Source organism: Ictalurus furcatus, chromosome 25 (assembly GCF_023375685.1).
Source record: "Ictalurus furcatus strain D&B chromosome 25, Billie_1.0, whole genome shotgun sequence".
Taxonomy (NCBI): domain Eukaryota; kingdom Metazoa; phylum Chordata; class Actinopteri; order Siluriformes; family Ictaluridae; genus Ictalurus; species Ictalurus furcatus.
The window spans coordinates 1,160,001-1,179,192 of NC_071279.1; the positions used below are offsets into that span (position 1 = coordinate 1,160,001).

A 19,192-nucleotide genomic window follows, 5' to 3' on the forward strand; every position below is an offset into this window, starting at 1 on the left:
GTCACGCTCCAAAATCTAGTGGAAAGACTTCCTGGAAGAGGAGAGGTTATTATAATGGCAAAAGGACAGGGAGGCGACTGTGGAATGGGATGTTCAACAAGCACATATGGGTATGATGGTCTGGTGTCTACATACTTTTGGCCAGACAGTGCATATAAATATATTCTACTGCTTCCAAGGCTCCGGGGTCCTGGGTCCAATCGCGATCTCCGGTTACTGTCTATGTGGAGTTTCTGTGCGTGTTCTCCCTGTGTCCCTGTGCATGGGTTTCCTCCGACCTCACAAAAAATATGCCAGTATATGGATTGGCTAAAATAATTTACCCCTAGGTGTGAATGTTTGTGTGCATGGTGTCTTGTGAAGGACTGACAACCCATCCAGGATGTATTCCCACCCAGTGTTCATGGGATAGGCTCCAGGTCCATGACCAGGATAAAGCAGTGACTGAAAGTAAGTGTCCCTGCGTTCACACTCCTGAGTCACAAGTCGCTCGCGGCACTTGTAGTTTGTCTCGTGTGCATACAGAGCGTCCTTCCAACCTGTTCATTTCCAGTGAGAAAGGTTAGTAGCCTAAATGTATAGCAAACATTTACTACAATGATGATTTATTTGTCTTTAAAATTAATTCTACTATTTTAGTAAAGTGAAGAAAAAAATTTTTAAAAAAAGGTTTAGGGGAAAATACTAACTGTATAACTACATACACTCACCAGAGGCACCACCATATATATATATATATATACACACATATATATATATATATATATATATATATATATATATATATATATATATATATATATATATATATATATATATATATATACACATATATATATATATATATATATATATATATGTATATGTATATATGTATGTGTATATATATATATATGTATGTGTGTGTATATATATATATGTGTATATATATATATATATATATATATATATAATATGTGTGTGTGTATATATGTGTATGTATGTATGTATGTATATATATATGTATATGTGTGTATATATAATATATATATACTCTAATTAGTTAAATGATGAACTGATCAGTGTGGGAAAATATGCTGTTTGATGTATATGTCTCGTGCCAGGCTATTAGCAGATTAGCAGTCTCCAGGAACACCAGTTATCTCTGCTACTTCATTACAAGCTTTATGTTTCTTCCTAACGTCTCTGTACACGTTTAATAAGACGTCAGTATGAAACGGGATAAGATTAAATCACAGTTGCACGTTTTTCTTCCGTCTTTTCTTTGAGTCAAGCAGTACCTAAAAGCTCATTGGAATTTAGGAACTAAATTTGAGATAGCTGGAACCGAAAACGTTTTGCACGCGTCATATGATTGGTCAGCGGAATCGATCCAGCCAATGGAATGGATTTGTCGCGTCATCCCTAATTTGCATAAAATTGAGAAAATATCAGCTCACAAGTGAGATTACAGCTGTAAGGATATTAAAACACATTACAGGACTGAGACGCACAGTAATGTGTAAGATGTTGCTGGCATTCTGACAGTGTACTAAGAAAGAAAATCGGGTCTTTAGACTGATGCCATAAAATAAATATTTTTCTATGTTTCCAAAGATTAAATCAAGACTGAAACGAAAACCCTGCTAAGACATTATTTTTGTTGTTGTTGTTAATTATCTAGTTTTTCTAGTTAACTAGCTGGGTGGATTTGGGGGCTAGCAGGAGGACATGGCACTGTTTCTGAACTGTATTTTTTTGCACTGCTCAGGCATTTTTACAAAGTGTAAAGAGATGTTTCTTGACCTTTGTAGAATTTATCATTTCACTTCATATTATTCTGAATTGAAATTACATTCCTAGTGGTACTTCAGTAAACAAACTGGGAAATAGTCTGCGAATCTTTTTGCACTTAATAATCAGGGAATCGCATGGCTAAACAGTAAGTGTGTGCCTTGCTGTAAAGATTTGTGCTGTGATTTTTTATTTTTATTTATTTTATTTTTTTTCCCCCTCCAGACCAGTTCCAAAGTTATTATTTTTCTTGTGCATGCCCGTGATAGAAAGAAAACTAAGTTGGGGCTGTTTCCAAAATATAAACATATTAGTAAGTTAAACCACAAACCATTAGCTACCAGGAGAAAGTAGTTCCAGTACACTCCCATGTTAATGCCTTTCTTTGCTCCACTCGAGACCACAGGCTTTACTTTTTGCGTGGAAAATCATTTCTATAGGTCTGAGATAAAGTGTAAACAATTTGCCCAATTTCAATTGTTCTATAAAATTAAGGACACAATAGACACACAATGGAACCTCAAATGTTCTTTGGATAATGAGGGATTGCGACCTTCCTGAAGGGGTTCTCTGATGGACAACACTGTTGTAGGGTTCTACACAGGATCAGTAAGGGTTTCCCCAAAGGAATAACCCGAAGAACCAGAGACTGGACACTGAACGTTGTTGTTTTTCTGCCCAATTTTCCTCGTGGCTGCTTTTGGAGCGGTACATTTAGGACTGAAGGCGTCAAACCGTGGGTCGTGCCAGTGTTCTCGGGTTACCGGAGGGTCACCTAGCCTCGTCGTTCCCCCCCGCGCGCTCCCCTGCCTGCGAGCACAATCACGCCCTTGTGTTCTGAAGGAAATGCGTGTCCGCTTGAGCTACGTCCAAAACCGCACACTAAATACTAGCCTGTCAAACCCCGGCTCTGCTTTTGGACGTAGCATTAGTACCTGTGGTATTTTACCTGCAGATGCTCGAACCTAATGCTGTAAAATAATAATAATAATAATAATAATAATAATAATAATACTATAGAGGTACAGCGTTAACATAATATAAATGTAATCTTAGTAAAAAAACAGCGGTGCTTTGAGTAAATTGTGTACAGAATACATATATTAGTTTTAAATCTGCACTAAATCCCTGGTCCTCTATCTAAAGGTACACACGGTATAACCTACACTCAGAGCAGTGGCTCTCGCAGTTTATTGTGGAAATCACACCTCAAACTTATTCTATTTATTATTAAATATTACCGATTATTATGTTTGTTATTCACAGTTATTCGCCTGTTTGACCGATCACAGGAAATGAATGGTTTTAGCCCAAATCTCAGTAACGCGAAAACAAGTAAAGGCCAAAATGTGTTCAACTTCAACTTAATGTGTTTTGTCAGTTGAAAACCCAAGGATTTAAATTAATAAATTAATAAATAAATAAATCTCTATGGCTGTAATAAACAGGACAAATATAACCGACCACACTGAAATAAGCAGCAGGATATTTAGAATAGCTGGACTGTGTTCATAAAAAATTTTTAATCAATAAATAAATAAATAAATAAATAAATAAAAATAGGCCTACCTGCGCTAAAAGGCTCCGTAAAACCTTAAAGTACCATCCCAAAGTCAACTGGTTAATATTTTACAGGGCGACAAGTCAGGAACCAAATAGAGCAAAGCTACATCTAGACTACTTCATGTTGTATTTATTATTTAAAACATATGCTCAGTTCATCTTTACGCTCGGCGCATTTCTCAGCCGCGCTGGATAGTGATGATGATGTTTTTTTTTCTTTCCCGGATTTTGCATATTCCTATATTCTTGTATCCTATATTCCCATATCCAGTATTCTCATGTTCCTGACTTTTCGGACTCTGGAGTGTCGTCACCTCGCGCAGAACCAGGAGCCATAACGGTACCTAACGGCCTCAATACCCCAAAGACCGAAGAGTGAAGTGATCCCGCAGTGTTCAGTGTTTTTTACACATAACCCTGTGTTTCTTTACACGCAAACAGCTTCGTGGTCGCTTGTTTAAGTTTCCATGACTGTCCTGTAAAGCGTAGGGATGATGTCTCCAGTGTCAACGCCTTCTGTTATGTTTGCTATGAATTAAAACAAATTTAAGTGCAAAAGTTTATATCACTCCGTTTCTGTAGAGAAAAAAAAAAATGAAAACTGAAAAATATCTGTCTGTAAAAAAATATATTATTATTAAATAAATATAACAAGATTGAACAGGGAAAAAAAAGGTTAGTTAAAAAAGAAGTTAATAAAATGTTTTTTATCGCATTGAGAAAGGGAGATTCCAACATTTATCTGCTATCATTTAGATATTTTTCAGTATGAATAACAGCCTACTATATTACTAACATACATCATTTGGCCTTTTTTAATAGGCTATGTTACTTGCGATAACGAAAGATGATCTTTAAAACCCAGCACACCAAATGTCATCGTGGAAACTAATTTCTGAATGTTCTTTTTGCCCTAAGGGTGTTCAAACTTTTGCACTCAACTGTGTAACAATAAGTGGGTAGACTAATAACACGTTTCCTAAACGGTGTGTCTCTCATGAGACTCGCACTCCAAGTTCTTGGAAGACGTGTTTCACATCAGGGTTTTTTTTTTTTTTTTAAATATTGGACTTTGAGTCTCTTCCATTCTTCAATTAGAAGGCCAAGGGCTTATGGGCTTTTGACGGCACCTCGAGCCTGTAGGGTTCCGTTTAAGCAACCGATTTAGAACAGAGTTGGCGTGTGCAGGCCTGATTAGAAGCAGACGACAAAAACCAGCGCTATTCCATTATGTTCACGTTGCAAAACACACACACACACACACACACACAGGTGCAAGGGGCCACAGAGCAGAGCACAGCGTGTTCAGATTCTGTGTGTCAGTCCTGGTGCTTGGACACATGACAGTGAATTCTGTTTCATATGAAACCAAACCGATAGTTAGTTAAGCCAAACCCCCAGACATAGTTAGGCTACATACGTAATATTATCCTAAATATATCAAACTCTGTCTTGGCGTCTGTAACACCCACACATACTCAAGGTCATGCCACCTACTGAGATTTTACGCACAAAAAAAAAGGAAAGAAAAAAAAATCTAATTAAGGTAGCCAATAAATTACATATAGTTTTAGGGGCAACAACGAAAAAGAAAAACTTGGGAAAATACAATAAAAATCGAGATAATAAAATAATAACATGAAATGAACAGTGAAGTACAGATGTTAGTCGAAAGTCGGTATTCACGCTGTTTGTTTGTTTGTTTGTTTGTTTGTTTGTTTGGTTCTACGGCGCCAAACGGATTATTCGGGTTTAACGGTTTTCTCTCCTGATGCCAGATTTACCAGAACGGCTGTGTTTGAGTTTGGTTAAAGAGCCCACAGCCGAGCTGTTAATGAAGCTCAGACCTAATTAAGTCCAAATTCATCATTAATCACTTGAGCGCTTATTGAAATCAAACCTTACAGTAATAAAGTGCGAGTAAGTTCTAGTGTTTAGAAATCCTCTGCGAGTGTTTCCTGTGTAATTAGGGCTCGTATAAATTTGTCTTCGATGTTAACTTAGTGCCTCTATCTGTTCACACTGGTTTGTTGATTTTAGATCATTTTTTGTCTCGGCCGTTGCACCACATTTCTAATTTCTTAATCGCATAATATTTAATAGACGTTAAAAAAAACCCCAGTAAAACACGACACGCCCCCTGGATCAGTTGATTATTTAGATAACACGCATTTTTATCTATCTATCTATCCCTGTCTGTCTGTCTGTAAAGATAAATGAGAATGCACCTCTTTATTACTGTTAGTTGTAGGTGGAATAATAGCTAGCAGCTTTAAAATCGAAATTCATAAATTAACCGGGTTTTTTTTTTGTTAATCCACGACCACTGCAATAAGTAGTGTTATACCCACTTATTTCATCTTTCTGAAGCCCCCCCCCCCCAAAAAAAAAATAAATAAATAAACAAATAAACATTTTTATTAGGCGAAAATAATCCCTGACCCCCTACAGTTTTTTATTCCGGTGTAATCGTTGCGTTCTAACCCCAGGTGTAAGGACATCGCCCATCACGGCAGGACTGTTTTAACAGTTAGGCCTGTTGTAAAAAGGTAGTAGTTGGGTTCTCAAACGTATTTATAAATAAATAATTTTACTCCATTGCCTTAACCTTTGTTTTACAGGATATTGCACACCTGTACTTTACACCTCAGGGGCAGTGAATTAAAGAGGTGGCTTTGTTACAGTAGCGCGCGCTGTACTGTCTTAACCATGTGGATATCGAGAGAGAAATAAGGGTTGTCTAACGTTAGGAAATAATCTATTGGTGATGATGTGTTTTTGTTTAACAATATTTTATTATAAAAATTAAAGTAATCTACCATACTGCGGGTCACGTTTCTAAGGTGCAAGGCGCGTTGATTTTCGGCTATATGATCTAAAACCTCCATTTAAATGTTTTATTTTCTAAAACTAACAAACAGACCAATTTTTTATTAATTTTTTTTTTTAAAGTTGTCTATAAATTATTTTTGTCTCAATTAAAACTGAGGAAACGTCACCAGGCTGCACTGATATTCAGGCCTTTTACTGAGCGAGCATGTGGCCCGAGAGCGTTTGGCACGAGGGCCTTCTCCACGGTGTCGTGTTCCCCTCGCGCTTAAACACTCAGGCCTAAAACTCTCCAACGATCACAACAAACACCCACCGTCACTGCCCTCTCGCTCACCTGCACTGTATTTGGTACTCGACTCTGTGCAAACACGTGAAACAAAAACGAAACACATTTGAGTCTGCCTTTCTTTTGTTTCACAATGCAGTTCATCTCTAAACCTCTTTATAAATTAAGCGGCAGATTACACAATTTAACAGCATCCGAATGTGCGCGTGCGCACTCAAGCGGAAAGCGCGCGTGACGCCGTGGAAATAAGTCACAGTGCCGCAGCCTCCTCTGGGTTTTTATGCAGTTGGATATAACGGAATCGGATTGGCTATTGATGTTGTCCAATTACCTGTGCTTAGCATGTAATCGCAGCCTACTTTTACATGTCACGGTTTGTTTAAAGTTTGTACAATAACACAAAAATGAAGTTCAGATGTGACCACAGGGCGCAGAGCATCTGCGAGCTGCATTGGGCCATGATGCTAAAAATAGACCCAGTCATGTGATTGGGCTAATTACATTCAGTCCCCACATAAGAAAAATGCGGTGGCTTGGTGATTCAGCAGGAATTCGTGGGATATAACTTAAGATTTTAGGTTTACACACGTGCCTTGTTTAACCCAAGTTAACCCGAGTCTAAGCAAGTTTAACCGTTACTTTTAATTACATTTTGGTTCATTATTAGCCCGATTTTAATTCGAATTGTCACGCTTTACATGTACATTTGGTTGTTGGAGGCATATCACTGTAAGCGACATTGTAGCTTCACCTTCGCATGTTTTGCGAGTCACACCAACATAAAAATTCTTTGGGGGGTTTGATTGGGCATTGTAATTTCTGTAGTCCGTATTAAATAAATAAAGAATAGCTACCAATGGAACAAACTGTTCTAGATATATTATTATTATTATTATTATTATTATTATTAATTTATTTTATTTATTTTTTGGTGGTGGTGGTGGTGATAGTGATGACGTTAGTCGTAGTAATAATAAGAGCAAGGCCGAGTAATATAAATGTAGCTACACACATCTAATAATAATAATAATAAGCAGAGGAATAATAAGAATAAGAATAGGAATAAGAATAAGAATAGCAAGGCCGAGTAATATAAATGTATCTACACAAATAATAATAATAATAATAATAATAATAATAATAGTTGACGTCTGCTTTCTGATGGGTTTTGTGCTGGTGCCATGATTTTATGTAAAGTAATAATTAATAAAAGTGATAACGCTTCTATTTCTGTTACATTTTGTCTCGCTAGTTGTGGTGAGACTGACAGCTGAAAACATGAGATTTGTAAATCGTGCACAGTGTACACAACACAACCTTCTCGGCGCGTTACCGCAGAATGTGTGAAAGCAAACCCGATAAATCACTCGATCGTTATACTTAGCCAGGAAAGGAATTTATTTAACAAATAATATATTTCGAGTATTTTTAAAAATCGCAAATTTTGTACACAGTTAGGTTCGGTTTTGTATCATATAAATAAGATTAACATTTGGTTGAAAGTTGGTCCATCTAATTCTTAATGAAATAAATTAATCTAGTGATATAAAGTCCTATTGAGGCGAGTCCGGAAAAACGAAATCTTACACGCCTTTTCAGGCCTTTCAGTCCGGAGTTGCTTCAGCCTCTTGTACTCACCGCTCTTTGGCTCAAGGCTTTGCATTAAATTATTTAAACTGGGATTGAAATGCAAGTCTGTGGGCCAAATTAAGTGTGCATTTTGGCTCGTGTGATATTTGGTCAGAACTTGCTACAGTCGTAGACAAAAGTTCCCGAGGCCCGATACAGTGGCTGACTGACAGAGAAAGGTGTCTGACAGCCTCCGTCGCTTCCGGCCGCCGGTGAGGAGTTGAGCGCGAGCCGCTGTGCCTCGAAGGCTGCGTGAAAGCTTGGTTGTTGTGTTCCATAGCTCGCGCCTAGTTGCGCCACTTCTGCGCTCTGATTGAGGTACCACGGTGCGAGCCGACTCTGTTGCACGTGCTGGTTATCTTGGCTCGAGCTCAGGCTCGCGTGAGAGGACACGGCTGCGCTTGTTGCGCTCGTGTAATCCGGTAAGGCTTCGTTGCCGTGCCCGCGGTCACCAGCATACATGTCGCACTGGTAGACGGCCGGCTGGCCGCAGGGAGGACTGTAGTGCGCCGGCTGCGTGGGGGGCGAATAAGCAAGAGGCACCGAGCTCGGCAAAGCAGCGCGCGAGGCGGGCAACTCGGCAGACTGCGGCGGTGACCCACGTAGACCTGCGATTATGTTATCCATGCTAAAGGCCTGTTGTGTCGTTTGCGTCTGTGGGCTCCCGTCGCACGCGACCACACAGCCACTGTCCGGGCTTTCGGTTTTTGTCACGGAACCGAGGGCTGGGGTGCCAGAGCGCGGGGGCGTGCAAGCTCCGTTCTCCGTCTTTATGTCCCGGAGTTTGACTGGCTGTTGAGATTCGCGAGCCTGGGCCCGGGCCTCCTTGCCTGATACATCGCGCTCCTCTCTCTCCTTCAGTGCGTCCTTCTTCTTGAAGCGGCGCCGCCGGCGGAGGAAGCTGCCGTTTTCGAACATGTTGTAAGAGTCTGGGTCGAGAGTCCAGTAGCTGCCTTTCCCCGGCTTCTTGTCATCGCGCGGCACCTTGACGAAACACTCGTTGAGCGACAGATTGTGGCGAATGCTGTTCTGCCAGCCTTGCTTGTTCTCCCGATAAAACGGGAAGCGGTCCATGATGAATTGGTAGATCCCGTTCAGTGTGACCCTTTTATCCGCAGAATTTTGGATGGCCATCGTTATCAGTGCGATGTAGCTGTATGGAGGCTTGACCATTTCCTTGGGTTGTTGAGTGGCCGCGTAGGGGCCATAGGCGCGAGCCATGCCTCCGGGATACTGTTCGTGCGCTGCGTGAGAGTACATGCTCATTGGCGCTGGGATGCCGGTATAGCCAGTGCCGTTGGCAGCCCGGTAGTACCCCTGCTCGCCCGCGATGTAGGGAACAACGCCCAGAGAACTGGGGCTGGACGCGGGGTAGCGAGCGTGCATTGTGCCCCTCACTTCACGGTACTAGCGCGCGCGGACTTGGCCAAAGTTCTTCCAGCTCTTCTCCGTATCGCGTTCTAGTTTTACTCAAATCATCCAAAGGTTCACAGTGTCCGCTTTTTCTTCAGCTGTTCGGATGTGCTGTTTCTAGAAACTTGTAGTCGAGAGATAATCTGCGCGGGATTGTTGGTTTTGCGTTGCGTTCAAAAAACCTGAAACGTGTATCAGTCATTGAAAAGAGACACATTTATGAACTTCCCGCACTTTCCGTCACTTCAGAGAAACCTTTTGGACCGAAAACATAATTCTGGCTTTTTGGCTGTGTGAGTGCTCCTCCCAAAAGGCAGCCCGTGTCCAATGGGCGTTCAGAGCTGTTTATGGAGTTGCACGATCCGAGCACTTTTCACCCAGTCCATGGAGGCAGGATACTTAATTAAGTTTGAAGGCATGCATACACCAAAACAGTTCATGCGCGCACACGTGTTGGGTTGGGTGATATTTCAAATAAATACAGTTACGATAGAAGAATGATAAAATTCGACAACCTGAAAAATGTAATAAGGTTTACACAGACTCCCGACTGCTGTGAGAATTCATGTATTCACAATCTCATCTCAGTTTAACTGATTAGAGAGGGGAAAAAGTGTGAGGTGGCAGTTTTACGCAGTGTGTGTGAACAACCGGGGTATCTGTTTGTCTCTACAGCTAATTTCACACATGCAGTCCAGCTGCAGTGGATCATCTCATCTGGACTTGCACTTGTTTCCCAAAAACTGCTGTAGTCATCAATGTTTATATTATATTATATATTATACACATTATATTGACAATATATCATACCAAGCATCCTGTATATTTTCAATATATTTGTATATGTTTCACTATATGGCTGTTGCACTGGAATTACCGACCTCTGCCCAGGGGAGGATGGATTCCCTTTGAACTCTGATGCTTCTCAAAGATTTAGGTTCAGATGCTGTGTCATGACAGTTGTGGTTGTCGTGTCGCTTGACTGTAGCCTGATTGTGCTCGTTCAACACCATGATAACATTATTTGAAAGGACTCTAAAATGATCTCCGCAGACACGGTTGACCTATTGGCCAAATGATTATCTTCATGGCTTTATTTGTGCATGAGCAAGGGAAATATTTAACAATGCACATCATTAGCCTATGTATTGATTTCAATCTAGTTATGGGTTGATATAGTTATTATAAGCCCCAAATCGTGAAACTATTTCTAAGAGATTTCGACCCAATCCATACTTTTATTTATTCCAGTAATGAACAGTCTAATAATATCTAATACTACCTTTTAATATACTCTAATACTACTAATACTCTGGAGTAGTATTCGATATAATACTACTCTAATACTAATCTAAGTTCTGCCATATCCGACATCTTTAGTACTACGTCTATGTTTATTTATTTTTAAATGTATTCTTCAAAGATGATTGAGAGAGAGAGAGAAAGAAAGAAAGAAAGAGAAAGAAAGAAAGAAAGAAAGAGAACACTATCAAGTTGTAAAATATTGGTTCTTGCTTCTTGAGCGCCTTCTGATTATCTTCAACATAACCTCATCATTTTGAATAAGAACCACTCTTTAAACGGAATGCTGCGCAAAAGATTTGTTTAGTTTATATTTTGTAACCCACCGAGTGTTTAAGAACGCATTTGCTTTTATTGAACAAGAAATTGATTAGTCTAGGGCTGCTGTGCGTGTCGGGAAGTCCGCTCTGTCATTGGCTGCCCCCTCGTGGGGGCATATATAATTTTTAATATAAGCAATATAGAAAAATAAGATGTATGTAAAAAAGTGAAAATAAAAAAATAAAAAAAATAAAATAAAAGCGGTTATACATGTGCCATTTTTAATCGCCTTCTGCTTTATGAAACCTGGCCATAGGCTATAGCACGCGCTAAAAATAAGAACATCTGGACTAAATGACGATGCTGAATCTCTGGATAGCTGGATATTTGGCTCAAAGATCTCCCAGTGCCTTCTAAAAAGATTAAAAGAATGCAATTCATATCCGTTTTTATGCAAATTAACGATTCTATTGGAATAGAGTATGTGTGGTGAACAGAGTCTGTATTATATCTATTGGCGTGTTTAGTAATTGGAAAGTTTAATCAAATAAACACGACTTGTAATGTTCAGATTTAGAATAAGGTGAAAATACTGTCAGTGGCATGGATTACATTGTGAACGTGAGTATCACAGATCAACTAGAACATCGGAGCAAGCTTCTCGTGTTAGTGTAGTTCTGATGTCTGAATGATTTACTGTTTAATTTTCATCGTTTCGATTTTAATTTAAACTTCTAGCTGCTGTGCAGGAAGCAGATTTCTGGCTTTGGTTGACCTATTTATTCGCTCTTAATTATATTTATTATATTTTAAAATTTAAATATAATGTGCATGTTATGAATAATCCATAACACACAGCATGATTTTTTTTTCGATCTTTAAATTCATTTCGCAATGACCAATTATTTTATATAAATAGTAAAATGCTAATTCAGTATTAGTAAATTTATAATCCCTAATGTCCTTTAATTGCAGACAAAACTACCTCTGTTCGTCTTCTTTTTGAATAGACATCATTCCATTTAGTTTTGACCCTTAAATTCATGTTCTGGGTAATTATCATATATATAAATATATATATAATTTTTTTCTTCAAATATAGGTACTTACCTCTGTGGTATTCAACCTTTTTGCTTTGAACAATTTACCAATAAAGCAATAAATGAACTAATAATAAACTACTACTACTACTACCACTAATAATAATAATAATAATGACGATGATGATGATGATGATGCTTATATTTTCTTGAATAAGTGATTATTCAAGGAATCATTTGTTGCGAACAAAATTCTGTAATATGTAGGCTACCTCAGTATGTGCTTGATATAGTCTAGTGCCTGACCAACTATCTGTCTATAAGTAGGTATAGGCCACGTTATGTAATTTGTAACATAATCTGCATTACGTCAGAAACAAAATCTTAAAATATTTAACATTCTTTGGATGGTAAAGGCGCTGTTAGACTCAAACCCCTCTCTCATATCAGCATTTTTACCCTAAAATGACTTTTTCCATGTTCCAAGCCATTTTTCTTAGTTAAGGGTTATGCAGTTTCACAAAAGTATTCTGGTTTGAAACCCTTTCAAATAGGGAAACGCTGTTCTCCCAGAAAAACCAGTAAGACTTCTACATTTCACCTTTTTTTCTGAGTGTATATTCTTCAAGTTTTGAAAATTGCGTTAGATAAAAGGGTTTGCTAATGACGCAAGGTATGTATGAACACCTTTACATTTTAGACTTTTATCATTTATAATATAATTTTTTTTTTTTTTAGCTAATTATGACCGTGTATGGTTTTGTTTTCAGCTCTCGATATCATCAGTTAGACAATTAGTTTTAAATCCAGAAGGAGCCCTCAGCCAGATCCTGTGTTTTAGATCCAAATAAGCCAGAGCCAGATAGTTTTAGACAGAGATTTTTCAACTCCACTTCTAGGGAAAATGTAAAAACATGCAGGCATTTGTTCTCCATAGCTGGAGTTAAGAAACACTGGTCTAATTTCAGGTGTGTGAGGAGCAGAATAGAAGGCTGGTCTGTGATTTTGTTACACCATATTTTGCCATATTTTTCCTCCTTTAGCAGCCTTGGACTTTTTAAGACAGTTTGTTCTGAACGATTAAACAGTAGGGGAGACTGGGGATGATTGCAACGCAGGTCAGTTGTAGCACTTTTATTATCTATGAAAAAGAAGTATATGGAGTCAATTCGCTTTGGCTGACATTTCTTGTCTTCGAATGTGGTATAAATAAAATTTACTTGACTGACGGGATTCAGCTGATCTTTGTTACATCTGTCTGACACAAGGCGGCAGTATAATATTGCTAAAGTCCAGGCTGCATCCCAAATGCCGGTGAAATCCCCATGTGCATGAGTGTGCGCATAAAATAATATGCGGTTTTACATGACGTATTAAATGCTACTCACAATTTTTTATTTGAATTAAATTTATTAAATTCCAGACATTTGTGGTTAATTCTTTGTGTGCGATTTATCACCACAAACTCTTACAAACAGGATTCTTTAGTCGTTCTTCAGGGAGTTTTTGTGTAGTTAAAGGTTTTTTGGTTCTCATAAAGGGTTCCAGTTTGCATTACACTTCCAAAATAATGTCTAAATTGTTGTTTGTTTGTTTTTTGCTGGTATGCGTTGCATTGTTTCGGCTTTAATCACCAAAAATCAACACATTCTAACTTAATAAGAAGCAGTCTAACTTAATTCTGAGAGAAATGCTCCCACACGTGTTTTTTCCTCCTGACTGACCGATTGTGTAAGGAGACCTATACTCACTGTGCAAATATGCCATTTTGAACACTGCTATGGTGTGCCTCTTGGGCGCGCATGGAGGGCATTACATGCTCAATAGGAATTTGGACTTCAGCGCATGCCTGCATGCCACCTTACTGAAGCTGCAAGTTTATAAGTAGCCTACTGATACCATGTAGGCTAGAGAACTGGTAAAAAAAAAATGTTTCTGTTTAGAACATGAATAAAGTCCATGCAGTAATGTGCACACAAACACTCCTTTAACTAATTAATCTTTAATTAATCTTTATTTGCTCCAGTGTAAAATTGCCACTGTACTACCGTGGCAGTTTATAATTATTTTAGCAATTTTGAAAAAAGAAAACACACAATAAAGTGTGACAAAGTAGTGATAAAATCTCGCCGCTAGATGGCGGCGCAGCATCACAGTTTGTTCATTACGCGTGGATTTACTTAAAGGCCTTCGCTACAAGTGACTCCAAATATGAAAGTATACTAGCGCAAGATTCCGGGATTTAACCCTTGTATCCTTCTAATTGTAAATTTCTGATGCACGATGTATATCTAAAGATCAAAGCAAGTTTTTAACAAAGGCCTAAGATTTCATTTTGGCCTTTTCCTGTTACATCGGCAAAGATAACGTGATAAAACATGGCGTGTCTCTTTTAGGAATAGCTTCTAATGGCTACCGTTATTTCAGCTTTTCATTACAGGTTGATTTGACTGCTTTGTATAGGCCTAGAAACTTCCAGGTGAAGAAATCATATTTGGCTTATCAAGCGAGAACTTCGAAACTACACGTAGCCTATTAATGAGTAGGCCGACATCAAACTAGTAGGCTATTATAAGAGTACAATTTTACATCATTAAGAATCCGAGGTTAAATGTCATATTTTTTGTTATAATAATAATAATAATAATAATAATAATAATAATAAAACGTAAGAAATAATAAGAAGACGTATCTTTTCTTTATACGCTACATTTTTATTATAGAATATACAGTTAGACGGCAAATTGAAATAATAAATCGTTGGATAGGAGATCTCCACTCAACTCCTGCTATGTACAGTTCGATGTTCCCCTGCCCTGAACACACGTGGCAACTCATGAAAGAACAGAACAGAATATTTATAGCATAATACAGGTTTACCTGAAAGCAGCCTTATAGACATCAATGACTCAACCCCCAATGGACAAGTCAAAGAATAATAATAATATTAATAAAAACACCAACAAAATAACCACGGAGTGCTTGCTAATAAACTGATCTATTGGCTTGGGTATGTTGGACGATATGTTGGACTGGGTATTTTAATACTGGGTTTGATGAACTCCTTCACATTACACACGGCTTGACGTCCTGCTGAACACTCTGAACATTTTGCTGCTGCTGCTGCTGCTGCTGATGATGATTGTATTGATGATGGTGATGAGAATAATATCCACTAGCAGGCGGATGGAGAGATGAGATTCCACTGAAGTTTAACACAAAGTCTTTCCTTTCATCCACTTGAGTGGAATGGGCCTGATAGCAAGATACACCCACTGTAAACAAACAAACAAACAAATGCAAAAGTGGACAACTACACGTAGCCTTTTTGCGCTATTAACATATATTTTTTAAAAAGTCAAAACTCAACTCGGCTGTGTTGTGTTTAATTCAGGTGAACTCACAACTAATATACCTACATGAAAAACCAGACATATGCACGGGGTTACGTGATGATAAAATTTCATTTTACTCCTGCAGTATGAGCAGAAAGTAATCGAAACGACAGGGTTATTAATGGAAATGCACCGTATCAGCTTAATTAAATAAAATAAAATTATATATATATATATATATATATATTAACAGGGTAGCAGGGTAGATGTTAGCTAAATATTGGAATTTGCGCTGTAGAAATTATTTTTATTTCGCGCACAGAAAATTTAAATTTATTTTGATAGGGTAGTAGTTACCAACAATCGCACAACGAAACCTATATGAATTCAGAAATAAAAATATTAAGCACTGTGCATTTCGCTGGGTAACAGATCTGCTTATAGTGCGCACAAAATAAGATATAAATTCGTGACATTACAAGGTTCTGGGTTATGAATGAATGAGAGAAGGAACCTTACAATAGTTCTACTAAGTTTTCCCCGTTTGTAGACTACAAAAACAAAATAAATGCCTCTAATTTAGTAACTCGCTGTAAAGACACTAAAGACATCCGACAATAGAAAGCGCAGTATTAAAGTGGGCCTTTTAAAACCGGTTTATTCACATATACTGAAAGATATGCACGATAAACGGTTTCTAAATTACAGCTGAATGCTGCATGCCCAGCCCAAATACTTTTCCTTAATAACAAATCATTTTAAAATCTAATTACAAGTAATGATGCATTGGCTAAATTTGCATATAATTTAGGATCAGGTCATGTGCGTCTTTTTATGTGAATGATTTTTTTTTTTTTTAAAAAGGTTGTCTGGATCATATACCTGTCATGTCTGCACCGTGTCTATTGCTCGGCTGCAGATAGGCTTGCTCCATAGAGTAGCATGAAGATAACGATGCTGTACTTTGCTGTTGTGCAGAGGACCCTGGACTACCAGAGCTAATAGGAGTGCGCTTTAGGTAAGGAGGTGAAGGCCAGTGGTGAGCTGTCCCAGAATACTGCGAATGACCTTCAACCAAGCTGCCTGCAGGGCAAGAGGAGACTGGACTACTGCTGTTTGCCCCATAGTTTCCATTTGTTGGTAGTGGACAGTTCGCCATGTGTCCATAGTGGCCAATTTTCAGGGCGTCATACCCGCCACCAGACACAGATCCTGATATCACGTCTAGGTTGTAGCCATTAGCGTGGCACGTTGGAGACTGTAAGTCAAAGTTCTGGGGTAAAATGGCGGAAGTGAACCCGAAGCCATTCATCATACGGTACATGGGCTTCAAGACTTCACATTTTCTCCGAAATCCCCGCGGTCTCCGCCGGAAGGAGCCTTCCTCAAACATGAATTCACTCGCAGGATCTATGGTCCAGTAGTGGCCTTTTCCAGGGCGCCCCAGGCCTTTGGGCAACTTAATGAAGCATTCATTCAGAGACAAATTGTGTCGAACGGAGTTTTTCCATCCCTGGTAAGAACCTCTGAAGAAAGGGAACCGCGTCTGTAGGAACTGGTAAATCTCGCTCAGAGTGAGACGCTTTGTCGGTGCGCTCTGGATCGCCATCACAATGAGCGCAATATAAGAGTAGGGTGGCTTTTCGGGACGCCGCAATCCCGAGTTGTTCTTTTTTCCTTTGCTTGGCTCAGTACCCTGGCTTTCAAAGGCAGTCGGAGTGTCCATTAATCCGGGATGCATCCCATCTGACGCCGAACCCGTCCTCATGGGGCTGGTGGACTCCAGAGAGCTCTCAGTGGTCATTCTCTTCAACGCAGAAGCTCAAGTTCAGCACAGCTGGCCAATGCCGGTGACACAGGAGGCTAGGCAATCTTCAGCGATGACTAGCAGATTTATTTATTTTAACTGACCTCATTTAAATCTTTCGATCACGAAGGTCAGTCTTTAAAACTGGTGTCTCATGTCTTCATATTCGTTGTTTAAAACTGAACAGTCAGAAAGGGAGACCTGCATCATCGTATCGTTATCGTATGATTCCTATCGTTATCATGTAGAAGGATTTTAGTTGTGCTGCGCTGCTGTTCAGTGTTGGACAGGATATCCATAATCCTTTTCTGAGAAAGAAATCGACAATGCCCAAGGCCCCTCATCTAAACAGACTTCGGGAGCCGAACGCTCAGTAACGCTCGAGCTTCCCTCCTCCTTCTACTCCGCCTTCGTCCGGCGCACCCCCCACTAACTACCCCCCCCCCCCGCCCAACTAACAACCCCCCACTAACCACCCTCTCAAACTGCTTCATCATTTATCAAACACACAGCAGACAGACAAATAGCCATGTCAAGCACAAAACCCAGACTTTTCAATACATAATCGGACTATTTTCACCATATTGAACATTTGTGAAATATTCATGAATATTTTTTTACAATATTCAATTGTGCTCTAGTGCTCTATTTGAGTTTGAATTTGAATTCCATTTAGTGAAAAGTGTGTTACTCTTCAATAGGCATAAACTGCGTGTGTCTGAATTTATCTGTGATTTTTCTGGAAGAACTCAGTAAAAAACAAACAAACAAACAAACAAACAAAAAAACAACACACAACCTGGCCACCAAGAGACTGAAATACTGAAATATATCTTTTTCAGCGCCTGTTTGTTTGACAGGGTGGGGACAGAATGTTTATTACAAATGATTTTGACATGAGTGGAAACAGACTTTTTCCACCAGGCTCATGTTGAGAACCACACACAGAGAGGCTGTATCAGACTTCAGTCCCGAGGCTAAAGCAAGTCCCCCGAGCTTCACATTTATTAAAGAAACAAAAACCCAATTAGCCCGGCGAGCCAACACAGAAAAATCACCCACTTATTTGGTAATAATAATAATCCCAAACGCAGTGTAGTATTAAGATGTGAACTGTCATCTGCACTATAAGAGAGTGTATATGACATTTGAGCTACACGATGCTTTTTGGGAAATTCGTTCCAAAGAGTTATTTTATTTTAAACAACTTCTATTACTTCTATTAAACATTCTATCAATTGTATTGCGATTATTATTATTGTTTTTGTTGTTGTTTATTATTATTATTATTATTATTATTATTATTATTATTATTATTATTCAGTCTATATGCTAAATAATAATAAATAGGTTTAGCTCGTGGCTATACAATAGGAACAAATATAAGAACAAATAAATGTAACTGTACATCCAAACCTATAAAGAAATGTTGCATATTATATCATGCTTTAATAAGAAGTTTCAAAACCGTTCACAATTCCAAATATCATTTTTATTAAACGGTTCTATTTGATAGCAAAAAAAAAAGGCACATCGAATGCTCACCAAATCTCATCCATCTCTCATCTACCATTCCACACAGGTTGATCAACTGGATCCGGTGTATTGATGTAAATTCCAAAAGGAAATTCAAGTTATCCTACAAGAAAGGGCTGATGATCACTCAAGGGGATGAGTTGAATTTAGACTGTAGGAGTGATTTTAATTTGCGGTGAACGAACATTTTCTTTAAAATACACTGGATGGTTATGGATGGTTAAAAGTGGTACAACTGGCATTGGTATAGGCCCATATACTGATTTAGATAGATTAGGCATACACTGTTACTGTTATTGTTAAGTTGATAATTCTATAACTCTTAAGTGTTCACTGATTGACCCCCTGGGATTGCCCCGCTTATACGTCCTAGGTAGAACCACAACTATTTCCTCATTAGAAAGAGTTTATATCA

At 38.7% G+C, this 19,192-nt stretch overlaps 2 protein-coding genes across 2 annotated transcripts; both read right to left on the reverse strand.

Moving 5' to 3' along the window:
- Positions 1-7,834: 7,834 nt before the first annotated feature.
- Positions 7,835-9,955, reverse strand: foxc1b (forkhead box C1b). Its single transcript, XM_053614846.1, has one exon. The coding sequence runs from the start codon at positions 9,467-9,469 to the stop codon at positions 8,195-8,197; it is 1,275 nt and encodes a 424-aa protein (XP_053470821.1). The 5' UTR covers positions 9,470-9,955; the 3' UTR covers positions 7,835-8,194.
- Positions 9,956-14,806: 4,851 nt separating this feature from the next.
- On the reverse strand, positions 14,807-17,663 carry foxf2b (forkhead box F2b). The gene is made up of 2 exons (XM_053614250.1): positions 16,317-17,663; positions 14,807-15,374 (listed from the first exon to the last, which is right to left on the reverse strand). The coding sequence occupies exons 1-2, from the start codon at positions 17,236-17,238 to the stop codon at positions 15,166-15,168; spliced, it is 1,131 nt and encodes a 376-aa protein (XP_053470225.1). The 5' UTR covers positions 17,239-17,663; the 3' UTR covers positions 14,807-15,165.
- Positions 17,664-19,192: the final 1,529 nt, after the last annotated feature.